The following is a 24,385-nucleotide window of genomic DNA, read 5'->3' on the forward strand; positions in this document are numbered from 1 at the left end:
TAAATACCACTATTTATTTTTTCATTAATACAGTATGTCCTTCCCCGCAGATGAATAAAAAGAATCACTCATTAGACATTTTTTAAGAGCTATCAAAATATGGTGCTATTGAATCTATTGCTCCTTTTGGAAGACAATCTGCTTTAGTATTATTCAGAAACATCACTGCTGCCTATAGAATAATGAACCTTTTCTTTCCCAACCTAAATATCCATAATGGATCCAAGGCACATAACATTGTATTAATTTTATGAACCAGTTTTAACCTAGTACTCAGAACAGAAATATACCACATCAAAAGGTGTAAGAATTATTACTTAAAGAGAAAGTTTATTAATGATAAGGGCAGATTAAGCTATTGCCAGAAGGTGAATTATTCTACTAGTGAAGGTTAGAGTTTTGATTTCTTCTGAAAGAAGCTGACAATAGCATTTACACATTCATCAGATAACCACCTCTCCTTCAGGACTTCACACTCTTTACTGTTGACTTCATGGAGCTTCTCCTTTTCCATACTTCGTAACAGTTGCTTTGACACTGCCAAGGACTGGAGGAGAAAGAGAGGAACATTAGGAAGTTAGGGTTTCTATACCTTAATTTAATGTTTCAGAAAATGGCACACTAAACACATTGGAATTCAAACTAAGTCGTATTAACATAGTACATTTTAGCTTTTAGTCAACCTTTTCACTAGAAGTAATTGTTGCATTTAATCACTAAGACTGCTAGTAAGGTGGAGGTTCACGGGAAGTGGAACAGCAGTCCACTAAGTGCTCACAATCAGAGAGATGGGCACAAGAAGCCAAATGTGTTCAACTGTCCGCAGTGCCAAATGCAGCCTGCATTATCAGCAGCTGGCACAAGTGTCTCCTCTTGTCCAATGTAACATAATACCATTGTGACTCAAGTAGTTTTGCAAAACCTAAACTAGTGAGCAGGATGATTGAACTCATCAAAAAGTAAAGCCACCCAGCACCATCTTGAGCACCCGCTGTGCACACAGTACAATCAATATTGTAGAACCAGTGGTAAGGCTCTTAAACCTAAACTATTGCCAAAATAAAAATCTAAAAGAAGGCATTCAAGGCATGCACACAGAGACTGCAGGTGGACTAATTAGTTTTTAAGGCTTTTCAGGCATTGAATCTCTGTGTACAGCGCACTGTCTTGGATTCAGTCAGGGTTGAAGAGAGGTATCTGTTTCCCAGCAGCATAGGGACAGGGACAGATCTGTGCTTGAAGGAAAACAGATTGAGCCTTGTTATTTCGATAAAGGATGAAGTGAAACCAAGTAACAGGATAGGTTTGGCAGGAGGATTGGGAATGCTACAGGCTTACAAGGTGGAGAAAAATTTAAAATACTGACATTTTTGGGGAGGCTTGCATAAGCTTCTAATCTTGCCCAAACTTCCTTCTGAAAAGTCCTATCAGGGAAGACTTCAGTAACAAGTCCCTGGGCACAGGCTTCTGCTGCAGTCAGCTTTTTATTGAAAAGCAAAATCTCATTTGCCTGTAAAAAGAAAAGTAGAAAGTGTGATTCAACAAGACACAAGACTTGAGTAATCTGACAGGAAATGTACAAGCTTCCAAGTCACATTTACTTTACTCTCTTGCTTGTTAATGTCTGCCCTCTGAAAAGAACACAGAATCACATAATAGATGAGGTTGGAAGGGACCTCCAGATACTGTCTAGTTCAAACCCCCTGCTCAAGCAGGGTCAGCTGGAGCAGGCTGCCCAGGACTGTGTCCTCTTGGGTTTTGAGTATCTCCAAGGACGAAGACACTTCTCCAAGGACGAAGACCTCGCAGCACCTCTGCACAACCTGTTCCCCTGTTTCACCACCCTCACTATAAAATTATTTTTCTATGTTCAGATGGAATTTCCTGTGTTTCAATTTGTACCCCTTTCCTCTTGTCCTGTCACTGGGCACCACTGACAAGAATCTGTCTCCATCTTCTTTACACCCTCTCATCAGGTATTTATAAACATTGGTAAGATTCCCCCAAGCCTTCTCTGCTCCAGGAAAAAGAGTCCCAGCTCTCTCAGCCTCTTCTAATATGTAATATGCTCCAGTACCTTAATCATCTTTGTGGCTCTTTGCTGGGCCTGCTCCAGTATGTCCATGTATCTCTTGTAGCTAGAGCCCAGACTCAAACACAGCACTTCAGCTGTGGTCTCACCAGTGTTGAGGTGTGTTACAGTTGGAGGATACCAACACAAAAAGGTCAGATGATCCCACATACAGTGCAGGCATTCTTACCTTGGCTAAGCCCATGATTTTTGGAAACAGGTAAGAGGAACATCCTTCTGGGCTCTGTCCAAGCTGACTAAATGGGCTGTGAAACGTAGCCTGGGGGGTGGGATGGGGGGTGGGGAAAAAGAACAAAACAAAGCAAACTTCACAACAGAACACGGGACTAAAGTACTAGGACTTAGTTTTCATGTTAAAGCTTCTACTGTGACAGAGTTCACCAGAAATACATCTGAACTGTTACCACAACAGGCTTTAAACACCATCTGGTAACACTGCTTCACCCTCTCAATGCACCCAAGAGCTGACTTTGCCTGTATAATTTAACTCCCTTATCATAACAATCCCATTGATGAAGTTACCTTATTGGAATACAGTGCTTAGAGAAACTAATTTGTATGTGCAAAATCTTTACAGAAAGGTTGTTCATACACATCTGCCCTGAAAGCTATTAAACACATAGCCCAAATAACTTAAGAGGTAAAGGCACACTAAATTTATTCTACTCCTGAAAAATTCAAGTCACTGAATCTTCCTTCCTCAAATTTTATGCAAATTGAAAAAGAACCTGTGGTGGAAATGCATCATGGGATCATACAAAACAATACCTTTATTGCAAGTTAGAACTGAACTACAGAATTTTATGTTTTGACAAATCACATCAACTTTAAGCAAGGAAGATAAAATGCTTGCCTTTATTTCCATTTAAAAATATTAACTGATACACAAAGAGTACAAAAGTTGCCAATGCAGCTTTCACTGTAATAGAAGGTAATAATCTGTTACTGTACTACAGATGGCCACACAGTAAGACAGACCAATAGACTTCCTAGCAAGAAAGTGACATTTATATCATTGTAAGAAAAGATTAGACAACACCTGCCAGGATACAGGCTAGTATTGGTCATGCTTAAGCAAAGGGAGATTAAGAATACCAGGGGTACAAACTGGTGCCCCATGAACTGGAGCAAAATCCAGTGCAGAAGGCAATGTTAACTGACCACTTAAAATGCTCATCTGTTGTCAGAGTGGGCTGTGCAGCGTCATGTGAATGTGGCTGGTAATGATCTGCTCTGGGAATACCTGGCTGAGAATAAAACCAGATCCTGGACATAGTAAAGCTGGCCACTTCTGGACTAGGTAGTCAATGCCTAAGGCACTCCAAACAAACTACTGGAGAATGTGAAATTAAGTAGTAATTTGGATGAGAATGACCTTACTGCATGGGAGTTCACAATCCTGGAAAGGGAAGAACAGAGTACAATCACCTTTGAGAAGGTTTCAATAAACTTGAAGTTAATAGGTTAGTCTTCACGAGAACTTTCCTAAGTGAAAGGCTAAGTTAGACCCTACAGAAATCCTCAAAGCACTGTTACCAAGGGCACACACAAAAGCTGTCCCAGTGTAGGCAGGAAGGTACTAACAGATTGTCTCAGCTAAATCATAAGCTCGTCACTGACTTTAAATACAAGTACACAGAAAGTGAAAAATACATCAGATAGCTAAGTATGAAACTAATATAAGCATACAGAGATTAAAAAATAGAAATACAAGGCAAAAATAAGATGCATTTACCAATGATTACGCATATGACTAGTAAAAGGAAGTTTAAGGATAAATCTGAAACCATTCAAGAAAGAAGGATAATATTAACAGGACAAAACATTTAATGCTTATTTGGATTAAACTTTAACTAAATCTATACTAACTTATGGCTGTAAGGAGATGATATGCTGAGGGGAAAGTGATTAGAATTCAAATAGTCTTAATGAAATGGAGAGGTATGAGTAAGAAGATACTATTTAATATGGACAAGTTAAAGTTTGGCAGGAATAACTTGGTATACAGTATACGATAGGAACAACTGTTTAACTGGCAACTCTACAGTAAGGGATCCAGGTGTTATACACAAGTATGTAAATCAAATAACATTGTGGGATGTCAAAACAGAAATACAGCCTGCAGAATGTGAAGAAGTTCTTTTGCTCTACTTCGCATCAGTAAGACAAGAGCTGGAGTGACATGCCCAGTTTATACCACTATGCTTAAAGAGACACAGAACAACTGGAAGGAGTCCAGAGGAATGTGACTGCAGGCCACATGAGAAAAAACTGTTTGAATTGCAACTGTTTAGCTCAAAAAAAGAGAAGATTGAGAGAGTCGATGTAAACCTGAGATATATCTAATAGTCTACGCACACTGATGGCTAAACACACTTATGGCTACTGTAAGGGAGGATGAAAATCATCTGTTATTTAAATTCAGGAACAAGAAAGAATAGGTTCACCCTTCAGCAAAAAAAAGATCAGATGGGAGGGGAGAAAGAAGGAGAACCCAACAATTTTCTAGTAAAAGAAGAGATCGAGGGACCAGAACAGACTGAATAAATCATGTACATTATAGAAGTACATGTCAGGAGTGACATGGTCCTAGCTGATCCTGTAATGGGGCAAGCAAAAGGAGTTGGTCCCTTGCAGCTCAATTTTCTTAAGTCTCATAGTGACAAAACCAATCCAGGAGGGACTTTGAGGAAAAATCTGACACAGTGCTGAAGCAGGAGTAAAGTACCACCCACCACAGACACTTCTGCAAGCAAAAGCTTGCCTAAAATTAAGACCTTGGGTTATGTTCTGTGTCTGTTTAATAACCTTATACAAATGAGAGAACATAAAAAATAAGCCATATAATGGGATTATGTGCTATGCCTTAATATAGCTTTTGGTTATGTATTTGGAAAGTTACTCTAAAAGGAATCTTAAGTTGAATAAACCAAAGCTTTTCCAAAGTTACCTTGGAACACAGATTAGATAAAATGCCAGTTACTGCAATTCCATTCCATAATAATCCTTTCCTCCCCCTCCAACACCTGAAAGGGGCCTTACAACCATCACTTCACATCAGCTACTCTTTACTGTACTCACTGATATAGTAAAGAGTTTCTAAACTGGAGTCAGTAACTTGATAACTATAACTACAGAAGGGAAATTCTATGCATGTTAACCACTGGCTGATGGACCCCTGTGCTGGTAATTAATATAGGTGTTCCTTGACGTGATATAAAAAGCCTTTACACTTGTGTGTTCTCTTCTGTCAGATTACCCTGAACCAAATAATATTTGCTACAGAAAGAGGCTTAAAGACTGCCTTGGGATCAGCTATATAATGTACTTACCCTGTCAGAAGCATAGACAATGTCACACAATCCAAGGACTGTTACACAGATTCCAATAGCTGGGCCATTTACCACTGCAATCAGTGGTTTAGGAAAATCGATAAAATGACCCACGAACTCTCTAGAGAGAAGAAAAAACAGAATGTAAGAGACACATCCTAGTCGTCTTCATCAAATATAAACAATTTGCAAAACCTGTGATTAGATACTGTGTAACAAAACCCATGAGCTAGATTCTATGTAGCATATGCTTTTGTCCCTTTCCCAAATGAATTCAGATGAAGAAAGTAAGAACTATTTGAAATACCTGCATTTCCTTACCAACTAAGAATCAAACATGTACATGTCAGCACAGCTTTCCTAGTTCCTGCAATCAAGTTATGAAAGTGCTGCCCTCTTCAGCTAGTTATTGAATACAGCTCACTAAAAGAACAGTCTTTTGCCCTATCTGCCTATACATCCATCCCAACTCCACCCACGGGATATCCGTTCCCTTCACAGATTCTGTTCTGCAGTGAAGCCCCAGCAGGCACCAAAATTGTGATGCTACCACAACACAGAATTCCCTAGTGCTGTTCTGCACAGGTTTGAGAAATAACATTTTGTTTCATTTGACAGCTACTTCTTCATGCAAGTGCAAAATACGTTCTCAAAATATACTATTTTTCAAAAGTGAACAGTGTTGTAAGAACTCCACTTCTCTGGCATCTCTGTGCTGTAATGAACGCAACAACTCTGTGTTGTAATGAAGCACTGTGCTTGTGTAATAACAACTGCATAGCAAATACAGTCTTCTCAGGACAGCAAGATGGAAGACCATGAAGTACACGTGAGACTATGCATTGTGTTGAACACTCTACAAAACACTGCAGGCTGGAACGCTTGCCAGATACCACTGAATAACATCTTTGCAATAGATTTGGACTGCATCATTATCACTTTGTAGGGGCAACTGTGATCCACACACAGCTTGTCTAAGTAAAAGCTGCAAAACTGAGTACTTCACTTGCAGTTCATCTTTAAAATATAAATCAAAAACATTGTTTGCTTTTCTGAGTATTTTAGATTTTCCATCAATTGCAAGTGCTTGAGGAAGCAATCCAGCTTGCAAGCATCTCTCAGATATAATTGTCACATACAGAAGCAAAAGAGAAGAAAAAATCTGCTAAAATAAGGAAAAAGGAAACATGTTGTTTGTCCCCCAAAAACTATTTCAGCCCCTGTGTCAGATGATGCCCCTGATCTCCTTGGCCTTAAAAAATAAATTACTTTAACAGGTAGATTCAGATTCAAAGATGGAACCAAGATCTCAGAATTCCTGGGCAATTTTGAACAAATTCACTACACCTAGTTTCTATTCAAAGTCTGACAGTGAAGGTATGTTGGCATGTCCTGCTAGTGTAGACACTGTTGGATATCAAAAAACCCACAATTTTTTCATTAGAGCTCACAAACTATACAGTCAAAATCACATTTTTGTCATTATATCTGCATGTACTTCAGGGGCTAAAAAACAAAATCGAGTCTTTAGCATCACTGCACTTAAAAAGATTTCTAATATTAGTCTCATTTCCTCATTTATTTCATACAATTAATACTACTTCTCCCACATGTTCTTTCTGTTTAAGCACATAGTGAGCCCTTAGACACAGTCATCTAAATGGATGTATTGTAGCGTAACTGGGCCCCTGCTGTTGTGTTTTCTAACAATGCTTGCAAATTATATTTTACCCATTACAGTAACTTATGCATATATGAAACCAAGATGTTCTACTTGAGTAATACTGCTCCATCTTTTGCCATCTTCTCCATTTCACCAGGTTGGACATTAGTGAAATTATTCAGATCATTTCCACTACTATAGTAGTCTCCATTTCCTGCAGAGAACACATATGAATATGGTTTCTGAGTGTGTAAGAGAAGAGAAGCTTCCATTTATTACATTTACAAAAGAATTTCATTCTAGGTGTCTAATATTATTAAGTAATTAGAGGGATTGTCTCAAAGTACACACACTACCTTAAAGGACACCTACGGTTTAAAAATAAGTTTTGACTGACAATTTGCTGACAAACAATGGCTAAAAGCCAAAGAACATTAAATTTGAAAGATTTGAGGGGGGAAAAAAAAATTTCTTTTTTCCGTAAGAGCACCAGATGGAAAAATATTTTATTTCTTTCCCTGCATACTTGCTGTCCTGGTTTCAGCTGGGATAGAGTTAATTGTCTTCCTAGTAGCTGGTACAGTGCTACGTTTTGAGTTCAGTATGAGAAGAATGTTGATAACACACTGATGTTTTCAGTTGTTGCTAAGTAATGTTTAGTCTAAAGTCAAGGATTTTTCAGCTTCTGATGCCCAGCCAGCAAGAAAGCTGGAGGGACACAAGAAGTTGGGAGGGGACACAGCCAGGACAGCTGACCCAAACTGGCCAAAGGGATATTCCATACCATGTGATGTCACGTCTAGTATATAAACTGGGGGGAGTGGTGGGCAGGGGGATCGCCACTCAGGGACTAACTGGGCATCAATCGGCAGGTGGTGAGCAATTGCACTGTGCATAATTTGTATATTCCAATCCTTTTATCATTACTGCTGTCACTTTATTAGTGTTATCATTATCATTATTAGTTTCTTCTTTTTATATTCTATTAAACTGTTCTTATCTCAACCCACGAGTTTTACTTCTTTTCCCAATTTTCTCCCCCATCCCACTGGGGGGGGGGGGGGGGGGACGACAGTGAGTGAGCGGCTGCGTGGTGCTTAGTTGCTGGCTGGGGTTAAATCACAACACTTGCTCTCATTTTTTTTCTGTCAATTCACAATCATTCACACAGTTAGATGTGAGAAACTTTTTTTTTTTTTAAACAGGAAAATGGAAATGTAAGTTTATGCATCTCCCTTCATCCCCCTTCAAACTGATGAAGGAATCAAAAGTAGACAGAATAACCTATTTAATGTGGTAGAAGCTTCACATTTTTTATGACCAATTAAGGAAAAGGCATGGTATTCTAAGGATAAGACTGACAGGACTGCATTGAAATCATTGTACTGAAAGATGGATTCTTCAGTAAGAAGCAGATAACCTGCTAGTGAATGTATAAGTCAGTTTGAAGTACCATCAAAAAAGCAAGGAGTATTTAAAAGCTAAACTGCATGATTTAATTGTCTAAATCATCCTGTATTCCATGAGGACATTCATAGGATGGGACCTTTCACTGTTAGTACATCTGTTACTTTATGCTGCAGTGTTCTTATGAACTACGTAAAATGGAACAGAAAGGTTTGGGCAGGGCTGTTTGCTATTTACTCCTAGCTATGTACGTGTTAAGACATTCCAGTTGTGTGCACCATCCTTCTTATTCCATAAGGGTTGTTGTGGCTAGTCATTGCTACTGAAAGGAAATTCAGCATCCTGGGAATACAAGGTGTTGGTAAAGAAGACAGTGGAGAAGAATATGTATGCAATTACCTCAAGAAGTAATGAGTAAACAGGCTTAAGCCCAAATTCACCTTGCGTCCACACTACTTAGCTGCCAGCCAAAACTCAAGCTTTGGCTAATTTCCTATCTGCAATGAGGATGGGCCAGACAGGCAGTGCCTGCCCTCAGCTCTTCTGTCTCTCTCGCCTGCCCTTGCCACTGTGTTGTTCAGTCAGCATCAGACACGGACCAAAGGGTCCTATAGAGAAACCAAATTATATGTCTCCAGAGCAGCTAGACTTCACAGGCAGCATGAGTTTGGGCTGCCCTTTCACACTGTTGCTGCAGTCATCCAGCTGCACACATCTGGTGACTGGGATGTATACAGCTGGGCCAGGTTGCAGCTTGCCTGGCCAATCCTTTCCTATGGCAGGCACTGAAAAAAAAAATCAACATAAAAATATAATTTTTTTCTGACGATCATAGGTAAATATGCAATGTAAACTTTCTACTGGCCATACCAGTGGAGGATTTGAGAGGCTTGTTTTCAGTATGTTCCAATATATCAGAGGTAGAGAAAATTGACTAAACTTATATCAATGATCTTCAAAAGCAGTAGTAAAGATGCTGTGGAGCAGATATATCAGCTACTTAAAAGTAATAAAGCCCTTAAGTGTATTCCATGTCTATCTTCTAATCTCAGAAAGATGTTTTGATGTAACAGTAAGCTTGCTAAAGAATTTGAAACCCACCTTGGAAGAATTTTGCCAAAACACTTTGGAAAAATCTTTCGTCTATACTAGAGGAAAGAATTTCCTCACTTACACAATTCTATCTTAGCCTAAATACAGATAGATAGCTCATGTCAGTACTGTACTTTGGCATAATATACAACAAATCTAAGAGAGGCATGTGAAGTGTGGTACCAGTAATAACTGCTATGGTAGAATCATCTTTTCCAGCTTCTTGAAGCGCTTTGATAATTTCTCTGTACATCTGCAGGAGAGGAAAATCAACAAAGTACAAATGTGATGCTGCAAAAGATCGTAAAAAGGAGATTCACAGTGACAACAAGGAACTTGAGAGACAGATTAACTATGATCCTTTTAAGTATGAAAAAAATTTGCATCCACAGAAAGTCAAGTATTACACGTGAGGTATTTCTGACCATAAAGACACAGGCTTGCAATACTCAAGACTTCCGATGCGAATCTGAAGGACAAAACAAGGTCCTTTGGAAAACAAACATTAACTGGAAACAGCTAATTTACAAATTGAGAAGTAGTTTAACTAGGCAAAATAATACATTAAAGAATTAGGAGCAGTGGGGTGAAGTCCCTGTTCTGGTATCTTTGCAGTTGTGAAACAGGATGATCATGATCTTCCCAACAGGATGGACTTCCTCATGAAGACAGCTACGGGAATGGGAAGCCTATCTAGACATACACACAACAGTGCTGAGCCAAAGTAGGCTGCACACATGCTTTGTTGTACATAAGGCTACAGTCAAATCTTGTCTCCACAAAACAGGCTAGTCTTCCTGCAGTTTTGCCATTTTAGTTTAGTGCAGACTGTAATCCTGTATTAAGTTTGCAAAAAACCAAAAGACACAATAAAAAGCCCAATCCATAAAATTTTAGCTGAAAGGTTTCATTTTGTACCGGATATTTATTCCTTAGGTTGCCATCCGAGTCAAGATACTAAGCCCTCATAAAATTCAGACCACCATACTTCAGTCAGTTCTGCTGAACCTGTAGTAACGATTCTTTAAAAACTTAAGTAGCTTACTCAGGAAAGAAAAAAAATCATTAATCCTCCCAAGTTAATTTCTTTACCTTATGGTTGATGGCATTTTTCCTATCAGGTCGGTTAAACATTATCTTTGTGATATTGTTTTTGGTGGTAACTAGTATTGTTTCATAGCCACCGTGTCTGCTCTCTTCTGGAGAAGCATCTTTCTTCTGGCCAGCAGATTCTGCAGAGACCAGACTTGAGACAAGTTCAGTATATTTCTGTCTAGCATTATCCTGTAATGAAAGAAAAGAAAAAAAGAAAAAAAAAAAAAAAACCACAAGATTACCAAATGCTGAACTGGAAATCAGTTTGTTATGCTATTCATAAAATGGGTACCTGGAGGCAGGGGCAACAGATGGATGACATGACTGTGGTTCAGGACAAAAGAAAAAACCACCTCAATTAGAAAGCATTCTAACGAGGGTGAGAAGGGGAATATGCTGTATTTAAACACTGCAGATCATGCTTAAATTCATCTGGAAAGCAGCAGCAATGGATCCGCAAAATAAAAGGCATAGATGCTGAGATGATGACATTTATTTCATTGGAGAAATCCCCTCATCCACACCTAAGACTACCAGAGACCTTTGTCATATTCCCATCATTTACACATTTCTAAGAATCCTTTGTTTCTGCCTCCCAGTTGGACATTTTTCCAATAAAATAAAAGTTTTTATTTTAGAACATGTGTTGCTGAAAATAAGAGTGCTGAAATGGGTCTATGGTGTTTTAAAATTGCTTGAAGACACTGGTTTTCATTTAGCACAAACATGACCTGCAAAAGCCTAAAGAATCCTGCCTCCCTATTTCTACAGTAAACAGTGATTTAAAGGAATTGTAAGTTCTTGGTTGCTATAACCTATTTTCTTGAAAGGATAATATACTTTGAACAATCCTATAATCCATAATCTGTAGCACATGAAATTGTCTATTCCCTCTCCACTATAACTTCAAGAGCAGGTTCTTTTCCTTAAGTGTTTCTTGGCTACTCCTAAAAGCTGCAGAGCCATCTCAACCCGCCCCCCCCCCCCCAAAATCCCAAACAAAAAAACAAAAGACACCCGAAAAGCCCCAAAGTACCACAAGAATATGTTATGTTCAAGAAATTATGCAAGCATGTTTTCTTTTAAAAGAAAAAAAATGCAAATAAAGCCTGTATATTAAGTAATACCTTTGACCTCAGAAACTACTCCTGAACAGCAGGCCTAATGCAGCAGTGACACAGCTGGTTTGTAAAGCTTATGTTTCCGTCATTTAATAATAGCTGAAGAAACTGTGGTAGCTACATGTGATGTCAGAATTACTACAGTCTGCATGAAAAAAGAACGCTTACGTATCTTTGAATCTACATTCTTCTTGCTTGCTTCACTTGAAGCAAAAACTTCTCTAAAGGTTATGAAATGTATTAAAGATGTCAAGATATACTGAGAAAGAATGAAGAGAGGCTCTCAGTACACCACTTTTTTCTAGTCTTTTAGTCAGCAGCATAAGAGACCGACATTTTAAAATGACAAAGTTATCAATATGCAGGATTCACAGGTTTGTTCTTTGTTGTAAGAACTGAGAAGCTCAATCCATCTTTCTTAAAGAGAACAGCAGAATAGAACATAATGTGAAAACCACTATTTTTATTGGAAGTCACCACATACGTAAGATCTCTTACGCTGATACAAACTGGTAGTAATAACATAGAACTAGGCTTACACAGTAAAAAAATCTCCAAACATTGAAGCAGTGAAATGACTGTAGAATACAGTGCAAAACGTTTTGGTGTCTGAAGCAGAGTCGCTCAACTAGCATGTAATATGTTTAGACATCAGCCATTCACTTACAGTCCAGGCATTTCAAGGTAGAGTAACCTACAAAGTATCTAAGTGAAATTATAGGTATTGTCACCTGAGACAAATTGCCAAGAGAATTCCATGCATCCCACTTGGCTTTCTTGACAAAGTCCAGCATACCTGGTTTTGGAGAATTGCAGGGACCTTCAGTAGCCTGAAAAAAAAAAAAAAAAAAAAAAAGAGTGAAACAAAACTTTTTAAAACCTTTGATTAAAGTTCAGATGCCTTGGTATAAAAGATGACGACTTCTAGGAACATTTACCTGATCAGGATACAGAATTCAACTCTGAGACGGAAGGAATACCTAGTGGTTGGGCGATATTCAGACAGTGCACATACCATGAAGTTTTCAGTGTCCACTATTTCCTAATACCTGGTGCTAGGCTTTCAGAAGCACCTAACCAATATGAGACACTAGTTTCCAAAACAGCCATGCATGTTAAGTTCTCCTATCTCAAAAATTGTGGAAGTTTCATACTTAAAAAGAAAGTTAAAGACTTGTAAGATATGAGAACAAAGAAACCATTGCATAGGATCTATTAAGCTGGATCTTACTTCAAAGTTGGCCCTACTATGAGGAAGGGCGTTGGGCCAGTTGAACCACAAGAGTCCAAGCTATGCTGAAGTATTCTATGATCAGTTTTCCTGAAGAAAAGTACAGTATCGGAGAGAAATATTTCAAGTGGGAGGTGGGAAAGAAAGAATACATTTATGAGCTCATTATTATTAATTAGTAAAACTACCTGGAACAGTCAGCTAAGTTTTTAGTTAAAGAAGTGACTGATTGCCACCTTCTATATAACAAGTCACAGGCTGTACTGACCCTGCAGCCAATCTTGATCCACACATACTTCCCCAAATACCAGTACAAAGCCCAGTAAGGACATGCAGCTATTTCTACAAAGGTCTCCTTCCATGCTGTAGTAAAGAATAACCTTCACTCAAAGAGTGGAGGAACAGTTCCTTGAATTAAAAAAACAAAAAAAATCCCCCAAAACCACGACTACAACAACCATGCAAAAAAAAGGAAGAAAAAACCCCCAGAAATCAACCTTCAAATGTCACATCATTATATTATAGGCCCAGCTGACTGACTGTAGATACAACAAATTTAAGAGGAAGCATGTGGCATACTCTTTTTTCGTAGGTATAAGCCATTTTGCAGAGCTGCATCAATATTTGCTATATTATAGAGAAGGCATCACACAATTGATGTAAATTGGCTGTATTTCTTTGAATAAAGGTTTCCATTCAAAGCATGATTTGTAAGATGAAACAGGTTTGGCTTCCCTCAGAATTCAGGCAGGATTTGAGGGGCTGCGTTTCAAGAACAGAATTTGAGCACTTGAAATGAAGAGCTTGTTAAGACACTACACATTTGAACAATGCCTATTTTAAGTAAATATTTTACAGGTCCATTCTTTCGGATTATAAATGCCCCTTACAAAACAAAAAAAGTCAAGCCTACCTGCTTAAACAAAGCATAGAGCTTCAACTTAGTTTCATTCCCAGGATCCTTTTTCAAAAGCTTCAGTTGTTCTTGAGCCTTTTCAAAGTCTTTCTGGCTGACTTGCATGGTGGCTGCAGTCATGTGCAGGTGAATTGCTGGAATGCAAGCAGCTGGCACTCGCCTGCTAGAAAGTGGAAGAGAAATCACATTGCTTGGTTTTTGTGCAAGACTAGAGGAGAAACAAATATGCTGCTTTTTAAAGACATTTCAAGTAAATGTAAAACATTTAATGTTTTACATTTGTGCCTGCACTGATTAAAACAATAACAAAAAGCAAGATACTAAAAATTACAAGAAAGCTGCTTTGGAATTTTGCTTTAGCTGCAACATAATTAACTTTTAGAGAATATGACATTATCTCTAACTATTATGTAAAGTGCTAGACTTAATGCTGCCAGATGACAAAGAAACTACGCAATAATATATCAGATGATCATATATAGACCACTAAATGGCACTAGTGGTAAACTAATGTTTTGCTGTTTCTGTAGTAAATCAGAGCTCTACACATTCTGTCCATGACAAACAAATAAGAAACACAGACATTTTTATTAATGGTTTAAATCTCTGTGTGCAACATTAACAGCTTTATATGTCTATGAATTAAAACAAGCATGCAGCCTGTGTGGTTTTTGTGATCTTTTCAAGTTTGTGTGCTTCTATCTAGAAACACTTCAATCTGAAAGCCTGGTTCTCCAATCGGGGCAGTGTAAGTGAAGGCTAATATCAAAATGTACTTTGGAAAACGACTGGCTGTAAAACAGCCTATAGACACTTGCAAAAAAGACGGGGTCAAAATATTCTGGGAGAAGAACTCTCCACCAGAAAAAGAGGTAATTCCATCAACCCCCCCTAAACAAACAAACCCCAATCCCACTCCAAAGAACCAAACCTAACCCAACTCTATAATGCTTTGTAAAAGCAGGTTTACTTCAACAGTTTGGAATCCAAAGCCAAGAAGTCTAATAATTTTGGATTGCTTCAATAGGGCAAAAGCATGTTGTCTCAGCTTTCTTCGGTTAAATTGCAATATATGTTAAGTTTTTTTACTATTTTTAAAATGTTAGCAGTTTACATATCAACGTTCCTTCTCTATTTTAGTAAAAAAAGAACAACCCCTCAACTTTCCCCATTCTAACTTACAGACACAACTGTCATGTTAGGACACCATATATGATAGATTTCATAACCAGTCACATTTGAAAAATTAATGATCATCTCAAATGCAGACTGATAGAATGTTTAATCATTAATTTAATCTGTTAACATTTCAGTTACAGAACTGTCATTTAAAAATCATACCTAACATGAAAATTCTACCTTTTTATACACACCTAATGAGAATTTTAGAGAAATTCTACTGCCTACTTCAAAAATATCTTCATTGATCTTCTTTCTTGAATAAAATTTATTTTCTGTTGCAAGCCTAAAAGTTGCAGGCAGGAAGTGTGAAGAATGCTAACTGTGTCCAATTAATTTTATTACTCTTTCATTTCATGCAGATAGAAGGTTTTAGCTGTCTTTAGCTGAAAAAGTTTGTAAGATCTATTGGTTTTATGTCCTATTACAGCCCTTCTGTATTAATAAAATCTAAGGTCCTGGTATTTGGGGGCTACCAAGTTTGAATGACAGAAACGGAAAGAGTATTTTCTATTATTTAAAGAAATTCTTTGAAAAAGAAAGAATTCCAGAATCTGCTTCAAAATCTTATGCTAGTAAAAAGAAATCTATCTGAACAATACAAAATGGAATAGGCTACCAAAAAAGGCTGCAGGAACAGAATGCCTTCTTACTTAAATTGATCAGCTGTAGGCCTTTATTAATATAGCAGTGCACCCAGACAGACCCAGGTTAACCATCTGCCAGTTTAACTAACATTCAAACTGATGTGTTCAGAAGACTGTGTTAGAGCTTAACAAGTTCATCCCTTAACCAACTGGAAGGCTATTTAGCCAACTTGTGGACTTTACCTCCAGCATCAGTAAAAGCCCTTTGACAGGAAAAAGTGTACCTAAATGGATACAGATACAAGTTTTTTAATACTGAGTTTCCTTGATTAGTCTGTCCTGGAGTCACAGAACACAATGGTCACTTTCAGATCCTATCCCCAAACATGTTTTTAAAGTGACATTTACAGGAAGAAGAAAATGAGAGTGTAGGAAGAAGACTAGTTGTTTCTTTTGGGTTTTTTTCCTCTAATTTTGCTAGCCATCTTTAGAACTACTTGAATGGTGCTGTTCCCAAGATGATCTGTGTATCTGGCACAAATTTTTTTTGTCAGTCTAGGCAGTGGCTATACTGAAGTGGATTCAATGTTTAAAGAGGGAGATTTGGGTTTAAAACATGTTTGACAATCTGGACTTTGCTCCAGCTTGTCTATGGTCAACATTATAAATAGGCTTTAATAATCTCTTTTATATACAATTTGATAGTGACCATAAATTAACAAGAGTTGAGGATGGGCAGTTGGGGAGAGCGGAACGGCAATAGCAGCCAGTCTGAAGGTATGTATGCACTTATATTCAGGGTTAAGGGGTTTTGGCATTTAGCAGGTCACAAGTTCTCTTCCTTATTAAGGATGCAAAGTGGACAAGTTAGAAGAGGATGAGAAAACAATTAGGTGAATTAAAAAAAAAAATCTGGCTGGGGAAAAGTGGAATGATCTTTCAGTAAGTCCAGACTCAGAGCTACTTTCCTTTGCTGTTTGGTAATATCCAGTTTTACTTCTTAGCTACAAAAATGTTTGGGTAAAATAAGTTATCTATCAACTTCAAATACACCCATCTTTCATTCTTTTCCTCCTTACCTACCTACCTGTAATGGGAGATTGTGCAACTTAGATGTTTATTACAGTCTAAAGTTTATAAGAAAAGGCCTCTTTATTTCTTCCTTGCTGGTTTGTAGCTCAGTTCTCTGCAGGATATCTATGATTCACTCCTTTCTATCCGCCTTCTGATCTCAGAGGACATTTACTATAAATTAGTGATGATCACCAGTTCTCAACACACTAAGGCTAAGCTGACTGCTACTATTTCTCTATTAAAATAACAAAGGATGAAAACGCAAAGGAAAAATTAAGTTATTTCACAATTTATTCATCTTGGGCAGGACCTCATTCTTCAGACAGATACACAAATAGCAGGAGCAGAGCTCCTTGACCTCAAATAGATCATATAAAGAGTGAGGAGGAGATGACTCACCATCTGTCAGCACACACAACAGCACTGCCATCTCTGGGACCACACAGTGATGCTGTGCCACAATCCCAAGGACAGAGGAGCAGGAGAGGCTGCTGTGGCCCACTATAGGGAGGACTTCCACCCTCCATCTGCTGCTCCCTTGCTCTGACACTGAATCCTTCTTATTGCCTCACTGAGCAAATCCATGCTTCATTTTAGCAGCCTCACTGAAATCACATAAGATTTTGCTGAAGACACACAGGGCAGGCAGAGAGCCTGGAAGCTGACCTACAAACTACTGGTGTCAAACCTGCACTTGATTCAATCCAAGCAGAAAAAGAAGCCTAGGAAAGGCAATCAAACCCCCCTCTGTTTTCCCCTTTCTCATCTACTTGCTGCAACAAAGCTAAATAATCTCCTTCACAAAGTTTCCTCTTTATTGCCCTGCACCTTGCAGGCAATTAGCTACCACTACCCCACTGCTACAAATTACCTTTGTTGTACTGGCACCCATGGAAGAGTGGTGAGGGCCCAGCAACCTCTCCCAGCTGGGTGAAAAAAACACAGCTCCCACCAGAGAGAGAGTAGCAAGAGGAGTCACAACTTGGCAGAGCAGCCACAAAGTCCACGACAAATGTCTGCGCACTCCTGAAAGATCATTCACTTGGTACTTCGTAAGCTGTACACTCTGAAAAAAGAAATAAATCCTGGGCATCACTGCCTGAACCTGAAATATCCAGGCTGACAATCATTTTGTATTTATTCCCTTGCCTTGGATGTCTCTCTGTTCCCATTCAGTCATTCTAGATATCTTGCAGGCCCATCCTATTCATTCTACCTGTTCACATAAATGTCTCTTCTCCTTATAAACATTCAAACATGAGGCTCTTAATTAAGATTTTTTAAAGTCAATTAACTGAAAATAATTTCTCACAGTTTAGCAAAGACTGTAAAGCCTGTTAAAAGACAGGGTCCCTCATAACAGTGTAGTTCTGTCACTTGCATAAGGACTTTTATAGAGTCAAAAATGCCAACTTTTTGTAAAATACTGGCTGATCACTTTCTAACTTTTAAAGCAACTTAGCAGTTTCCTCATTAAGACTAAACAGAAGCCAAAAGATCTCTTTGCATAGGAAACATCAGAGATGCTCAGCAAAAGAAAGGGATGGATATACCTGAAGTCCATCTTCCATTTACTTAATAAAGGTTTTCTTTTAAACGTTAGTAGATCCTAGGGAAATAAAGCACAGACAAAAGCAGTTAAAAATCCTATTAGGATTAAAAACAGCGGGTGGTGCTAGAAACGTGTAGGTTTAAAACTCCTGACAGAACTGGAAAACGCTCATTTCACATTGTTGTAACTAGCTTTAGAGAGACAAGGAAGAAAAAAAGAATAGGAAGTGTTATCAGACAGAAATAAGCAGTACATTAAACAGTCACTCAGATGAAACCTGGAACATATGTTTAATAGAAGATGTGGATATCTTTTGTACATTATGAGTAATACTTCAGATAACGCATATGACATCTCTTCTTTGCCATGATCACTATCTCAAGGTGCTGTGACCTTTTGCGCTGCTCTTTCCCTACATTCCTCATGCAGAACAGTGAGCAGCGCTTGCCATTTCACACAGACCTGGTATTACAACATCATAAAGTGGCAATATTTCTGCTCATGTTCTTTCCATCTTAAGACAAAATTAAACGAAATACTGTTTTGCTGCTGCTACTGTAGAAAGAATTGTATGGGTAGGGGTTTTTTTTTAGTTAGGATACAAAGCAATCAATTCCCATAAACCTCAAGGCACCAGGTGTTTGGTTATAACTTAAACCAAGCTTCTGATTCCGTGCCTCTCCAGAGTCCCTGCAAAGACAAAACAGCACACGTTGCCCAGCCCAGCCCAGCCCATCACCATTTCTGAGGTTCCAGCCAGAGCCTCAACTGTTCTACAAGGTTCAGGAGTCTGAAACTTATCCAAAGAGCTTCACCAGGTCTGCTCTAGCACCAGCGACCGCTGCTCTGAGAGGCTACTCCAAAGTCAAGCAGGGGAGCAACCAAATGAGACCTCCTTGCTCCCTGTCCTCCTGCTGCTGGAACACACACATGCGCAGTGGAAGAACCACGAGCCCTCCCTGGTGGGGTGACCAGGGTAGTCCTTGCCTGCTGGTGCCTGGCCATGGAGTATTCCTGCTCCAAGCAGAGTCTCAGCCTTCAGTCCCCCTCTTTCAGTAGCACTTCTCCCATTTTGATCCTCCCTCAAAATCTTCCTGATTTTTCTCCATGGAGGAGAAAAAAAAGGGATCTGGAGAAGGAATAGCAACCTTTGATCATTAGTTCAGCTACATTAAGGGACGCAGGAGCAGAGCTGGTGGGAAAGGTTGCCACTGTTGGCAATTACAGCAACTGTTAGGAAATGAGGCATGTGAGGGGAACAGAAACCAGTATTTAAACTGTAATCGTGAGAAAATAAGTAAACCATCTGGAAAAAGAAAATCAACCCAAGACACCGACTTCTCTTATTTCCTCCTCCCAAGACTTCATATCAGAATCTCTAAAAAGAAAATTAAAAAAAAGGAAAAAGAAAGGTTGATAACCAAATAATGACAACAAACAAAGCATTAGCAGCACCACTATTTCATAGCTTTCTTGGTAACTAGGAAAATAATGTTACTGTTTTCCATATTTACTTGCAGTATTTTCTGCATGCAATAAATTTAAACTTGTACTTCACTTTATTTTGCTGCGCGAGAGGAAGCTACTGTCTATGCTGTTAACATAAAAATCATGGGAAATTTTAATCTGCACGTTGCCCAAATCACCACTTATCATGCCATTGGTTATATAATACTGAATCCAAACAGATATTTACCTACACAATAACATAACATTAAGGATACATAAATTTTCACATAGCCTGAGCACTTACACAGCAACGTAAGAACTTTCCCCATACAGCTGAAGATGGAGAGGGCTAATGTCAAATGTCTGCCATACCTCTCAGTCCTCCAGTCATTCTCTCCATACAATCTACCTAGAGCTGAGCTGGGCAAAGAAGAGGCACCTGACAGTGCTAAAGCAAACTGAGCAGCCCATGGCATGTTTGGAGCAATCATTCCTCCTTTGCTGTTGGAGAAAAAAGGAGTGGTATGTGGGGGGGGTGGATGGTTAATTAATACAGAAATTCTGGGTGGAAGTTATTCTGGCTGTAGAAGCAAAGCAACCCACTCTTTACACCATCCTGTTACAGGCTTCTCCCAAAGAACTTCAGATAATTTGACTATACACACTATTTCTTGTCATATACTCTTTTCAGGTGGTTTTTTTTTTTTAGTCCTTGCAGAATAATTTTGTTTTTCATGAGTGTCTATCAAATTAATATGATGTCTGTTACAATATCTTGTCAGACTTTTAGGTGGAAAGCAGTATCCGTGTAAGTTGTACAGACAGACTTTCTTACAAATAGGAGTTGTGTAGTAGGGAGTGATGGTGTCATACTAGAGAAACCTCAGCTTGACAGTTCTTACACTAATAAAGTCAAATTACTTCAGCTGTAAATTTCGAGTTCTGTCCTTTCAAGTTTCTTCACTTATACTGGGAAATGTGGAGTAACCATATCTGACACATGAATATCTTCCTTTGCAACTTGTGTCATCTTGAAAAAGCCTGCGTCTGCTTCCACAACCATCCCATGTGAAAACTTCCACTTCCTCTCATTTGTATGCACCTCTTTCAAGATCCTCTGCTACTAAATAAAACTAAAACAATTCAGAACATGGGCAGACGGAATTCAGTCTTCATTCAGAAGATGGAGAAGCAGAGACTGCCTCTATCAATTTTTGCCTGCTCAAATTTCAGTAACTGGTACTTTTTCCAATATCTATCAACTACAAAAGAAGGAAACACAGTTAAATGATTGAGTTTCTCCTTCGAGTTAAAACCAAAAGCCCACAGTTTTCATGACAGCAACCTTTACACCTTACAATCAACAAGTCAACTAATCTGCAGTAACTACTGCATGCAAAGCAGTCTGTACTTTCCCCACGTAAGTTCATAGGCTCACTCTGTTAAGCCCTGCATTGCTATCACCTGCTAACATGTACCATGGCAGTAGGTTAGCAGTAATCCAAGTTAGTAGGTCGCAGCAGCTTAGCAGTAGGTTAACACCAGCTTAGCAGCCAGAGCCATTTTATTTCTTCATGCAGAAAGAACCAACACACATATCTGTTTGGTAAAGTGACACTACTGTTCATCAGGCTCCTGCAAAGATCTATTGCAACAAGCGCACGACCTCGTAAGACCAAAACCCAGGAGGCTAAGAAAGCCTTATCAGAACCAAGGTTATTCTCTAGAAATCAATATATTTGGTTCACTTGGGAAAATACAAGGATTTATTAACCATGGTAATAACATGGAGGTATTGATGACTCAGTAGACAGAACTCCAGTTTTCCTAAAAACCAAGACAATAACTATCCCTCCCTGTTATTCCAACACAGTCCCTGGCAGTACCCCATTGTACTGTAGTTACTGTGGACTAACTAAAATGTATTGCCATCAGGTAATAGAAATGCTTCTAGTGTTATGGTATTTCCAATGTATCTAGCTAGCAGAAAAGATCAGTGCAAATACTCCATAACCAATTCACTTACTGCTGCTTTAATAAACAGAAAGAAATGAAAGTCAAATTATTTCCTCCTTTACATGAGAACATTTCAATAGTTGTTCTAAACACAAGTTTGGTGCACAAATCCTTATCAGCTTTTACTATTTTACACTCCTACACTGTTTTGACATATAAAAACTAGAAGATAATGATGTGTCTGTTGGCAAATTGAAGTGCTGAATCACTGTTGTTTAGTCTAAGTGGCTCAGCTGTGCTTGATAGGTTTGTTTTTTTTTTTTCAATATTAAAGAACAGCTAAGAATCAAAGATCTAGACTACCATTCACTGAGATCTGAAATGGTCCGCTTTTTGTGCTCTATAGAGGCACAGTTAATACCCTCTCATCACAGCTGCTGGGAGGGAAACTGGGATCACCTCCTGAAATCTCTGCAACAGCTCTCTCTTTCCAGCAGACTTAAGTTAACTGGACATGGTGAATGACTAAAGCATGAAAGAATTTCCTGTACATCCTCAGTCCATGTAAGACATCTCTGCAAGCAAGAAGATTTACAGACAGATATCCTCTGAAACACATTCAAAAGTTATAAACATGAATGTTAGCAGAAAAGTATAGAGCCGTTATACACGTGACATTTGCTGAGAATCACTCAAAGTTTATTGTAGTATTTGGAGAGCAACAAACTCAGATAGGTTCTTTATACATCCTTATCCAAGGTGACTTTAACAAAACAGTTATGAACAAATACTCAAAATAATTTTGCTGCTAATGGAGAAAGGAAAAAGCCATTTTTATTTGGCTTCGGGGGAAAAACCCTGCTGGTTGTATGGAGAGCAAGGAAGTGTACACTTTGATGTTAATGGCTTTTGGCAAGGTAGGTAGGTTTCTGACAAGGATACAACCAGCTGCTGGAGCTCCCATCCGCATTAGAAAATCCACCAACACTCCTGCTAGTTCAGCTTAACCAGTGAAAGACGACAGTAATTTGTCTGAAGCTTACTTTCTCTCCTGAATCCATGACACCTAGATACAATGGGGAAGGACAGAAAGAATATTGAACAAGCTATATGACAGTAATGAAGCAGTATTTGTCAATAGCTTGTCCTGTCCAAATCCAGAATTCTTTCAGATAATGCAGAATTAAACAAAATAGGTCTAAACACAAAGTAGCACACTGCTCTTAGTTTTGGCACTATTTCCAGCACCTACAACCTGACAAACTTACAGGTGTCCTGTAAAGACCCGGGCCAATTTACTCAATAAAAATCTGATGGTGACTTGGGTTTAGAGCTAAAGTTCTTGCATACATGCAAGACTTGCAAGTACATTTCTGTCACAGCAGCATTTACAGCTGCTCTATGAATAACAATGCTACTGAAAAGTTTAATCAATTTCCAACTGGTAACTTTCTCTTTAGATACCCTCTGTAATATACATTGCTCCTAGTTTTATCAGAGAAACAGATAAGCTTGTAGGTGTGACACACTACTAAGTCTTGCATAAGAAATAAAGCACTGAGAATGTTTGTCACTTTTAGAAATGAAAATTACACATGTTCCAAAGGACTTCGAATCATGTGTTACTAAAACACTGTAAAAAGCTGAAATCATAGCATTTAGAAGGTGACACCTATAGCAGCAGCTCCCAAGACAGAGGTCAGAGGCTCAGGTTGGATCGTGGAAGTTATTAGTGGGGATGCAACATATACAGAGTCATACTGGCTTCTGCTGTCATTGAAGAGATTATGAAGAACTATTGGTCTGGGAAAGTGGCTGACAACCCAAATAACTTGGAAGTTCTTCCCCAGAATAAAAGTGTGTTTCATCTGGCATCCTACTGGCAACTAACAAAAACAACACAAAACCAACCAGAAAGATTCTTTTGTTTCAGAACTGGCTTGCTATATGTTTTAATGGTTGGCTTCTAAGGACCAAATTATTCAAGAATTATTGTGCATTCTACAAGTTATATACCTCTTGCATCATATTTTCAAAATAAATATTACCAGAGCACCTTACTACAAAAACAGCAGCCACTTTTTTGGAGGGCCAAAGAGTCAGCAAAGAATCCATACAACACAATCTAATCCTGAAGAAATAATTTTTATTCCCAATGAAAAATGGAATCCTCTCTACTCAGCACTGGTGAGGCCACACCTGAATTACTATGTTCAGTTCTGAGCTGCCCAGTACAAGAGAGACACAGACATACATGATCTGTTCTAGGACACTCAGAAAATAGGAAGGCTACATTTGCTATTGAACTGTGACTGTTTAAATTCCCAGCTGGCAGGCTCACTCTGTAAGTCAATCTACATTCAAGGACAAAACCAAGACTGCCATGAATGTACACATGCAGTCTTTGTAGCCACAAAGTCCACTCAAAGATCAATCTGCAGGATCATGACAGAAAAAAAAAAAAAATTCCCCAAACTACTGACTGCCTAAATTAGTAAAAATCTTTCACTGAGCAAAGTACACTCTTTGAAATCATAACACTTGCTAAAAGCAAAGTTCCCCCCTCTGCCATTGCTCAGATAATCACAGACCAGGCTGGGATGAAGGATGGGTGTGCACACCCTCTGCCATAAGGAAAG

The 24,385-nt window shown here is 38.6% G+C and overlaps 1 protein-coding gene across 8 annotated transcripts in view; it reads right to left on the reverse strand.

Moving 5' to 3' along the window:
- Window positions 1-24,385, reverse strand: part of ECI2 (enoyl-CoA delta isomerase 2) — a 33,075-nt gene continuing 8,690 nt past the window's right edge. For 2 of the 8 annotated variants that reach the window (XM_030041819.2, XM_030041828.2), the window contains exons 2-10: window positions 13,947-14,112; window positions 12,534-12,632; window positions 10,679-10,870; window positions 9,770-9,839; window positions 7,199-7,301; window positions 5,425-5,545; window positions 2,262-2,351; window positions 1,367-1,510; window positions 1-547 (exon numbers count right to left, since the gene is read on the reverse strand). In XM_030041819.2, the coding sequence (XP_029897679.1) occupies window positions 392-547; window positions 1,367-1,510; window positions 2,262-2,351; window positions 5,425-5,545; window positions 7,199-7,301; window positions 9,770-9,839; window positions 10,679-10,870; window positions 12,534-12,632; window positions 13,947-14,112 (1,141 nt within the window). In that variant the 3' untranslated portion in view covers window positions 1-391. Of the gene's footprint in view, window positions 548-1,366; window positions 1,511-2,261; window positions 2,352-5,424; window positions 5,546-7,198; window positions 7,302-9,769; window positions 9,840-10,678; window positions 10,871-12,533; window positions 12,633-13,946; window positions 14,113-17,660; window positions 17,856-18,342; window positions 18,399-24,385 lie in introns of all 8 variants that reach the window. The other 6 variants (XM_030041820.2, XM_030041829.2, XM_030041825.2 and 3 more) reach the window with 5 other exon arrangements.

This window comes from Aquila chrysaetos, chromosome 18, assembly GCF_900496995.4.
Source record: "Aquila chrysaetos chrysaetos chromosome 18, bAquChr1.4, whole genome shotgun sequence".
Classification (NCBI taxonomy): domain Eukaryota; kingdom Metazoa; phylum Chordata; class Aves; order Accipitriformes; family Accipitridae; genus Aquila; species Aquila chrysaetos.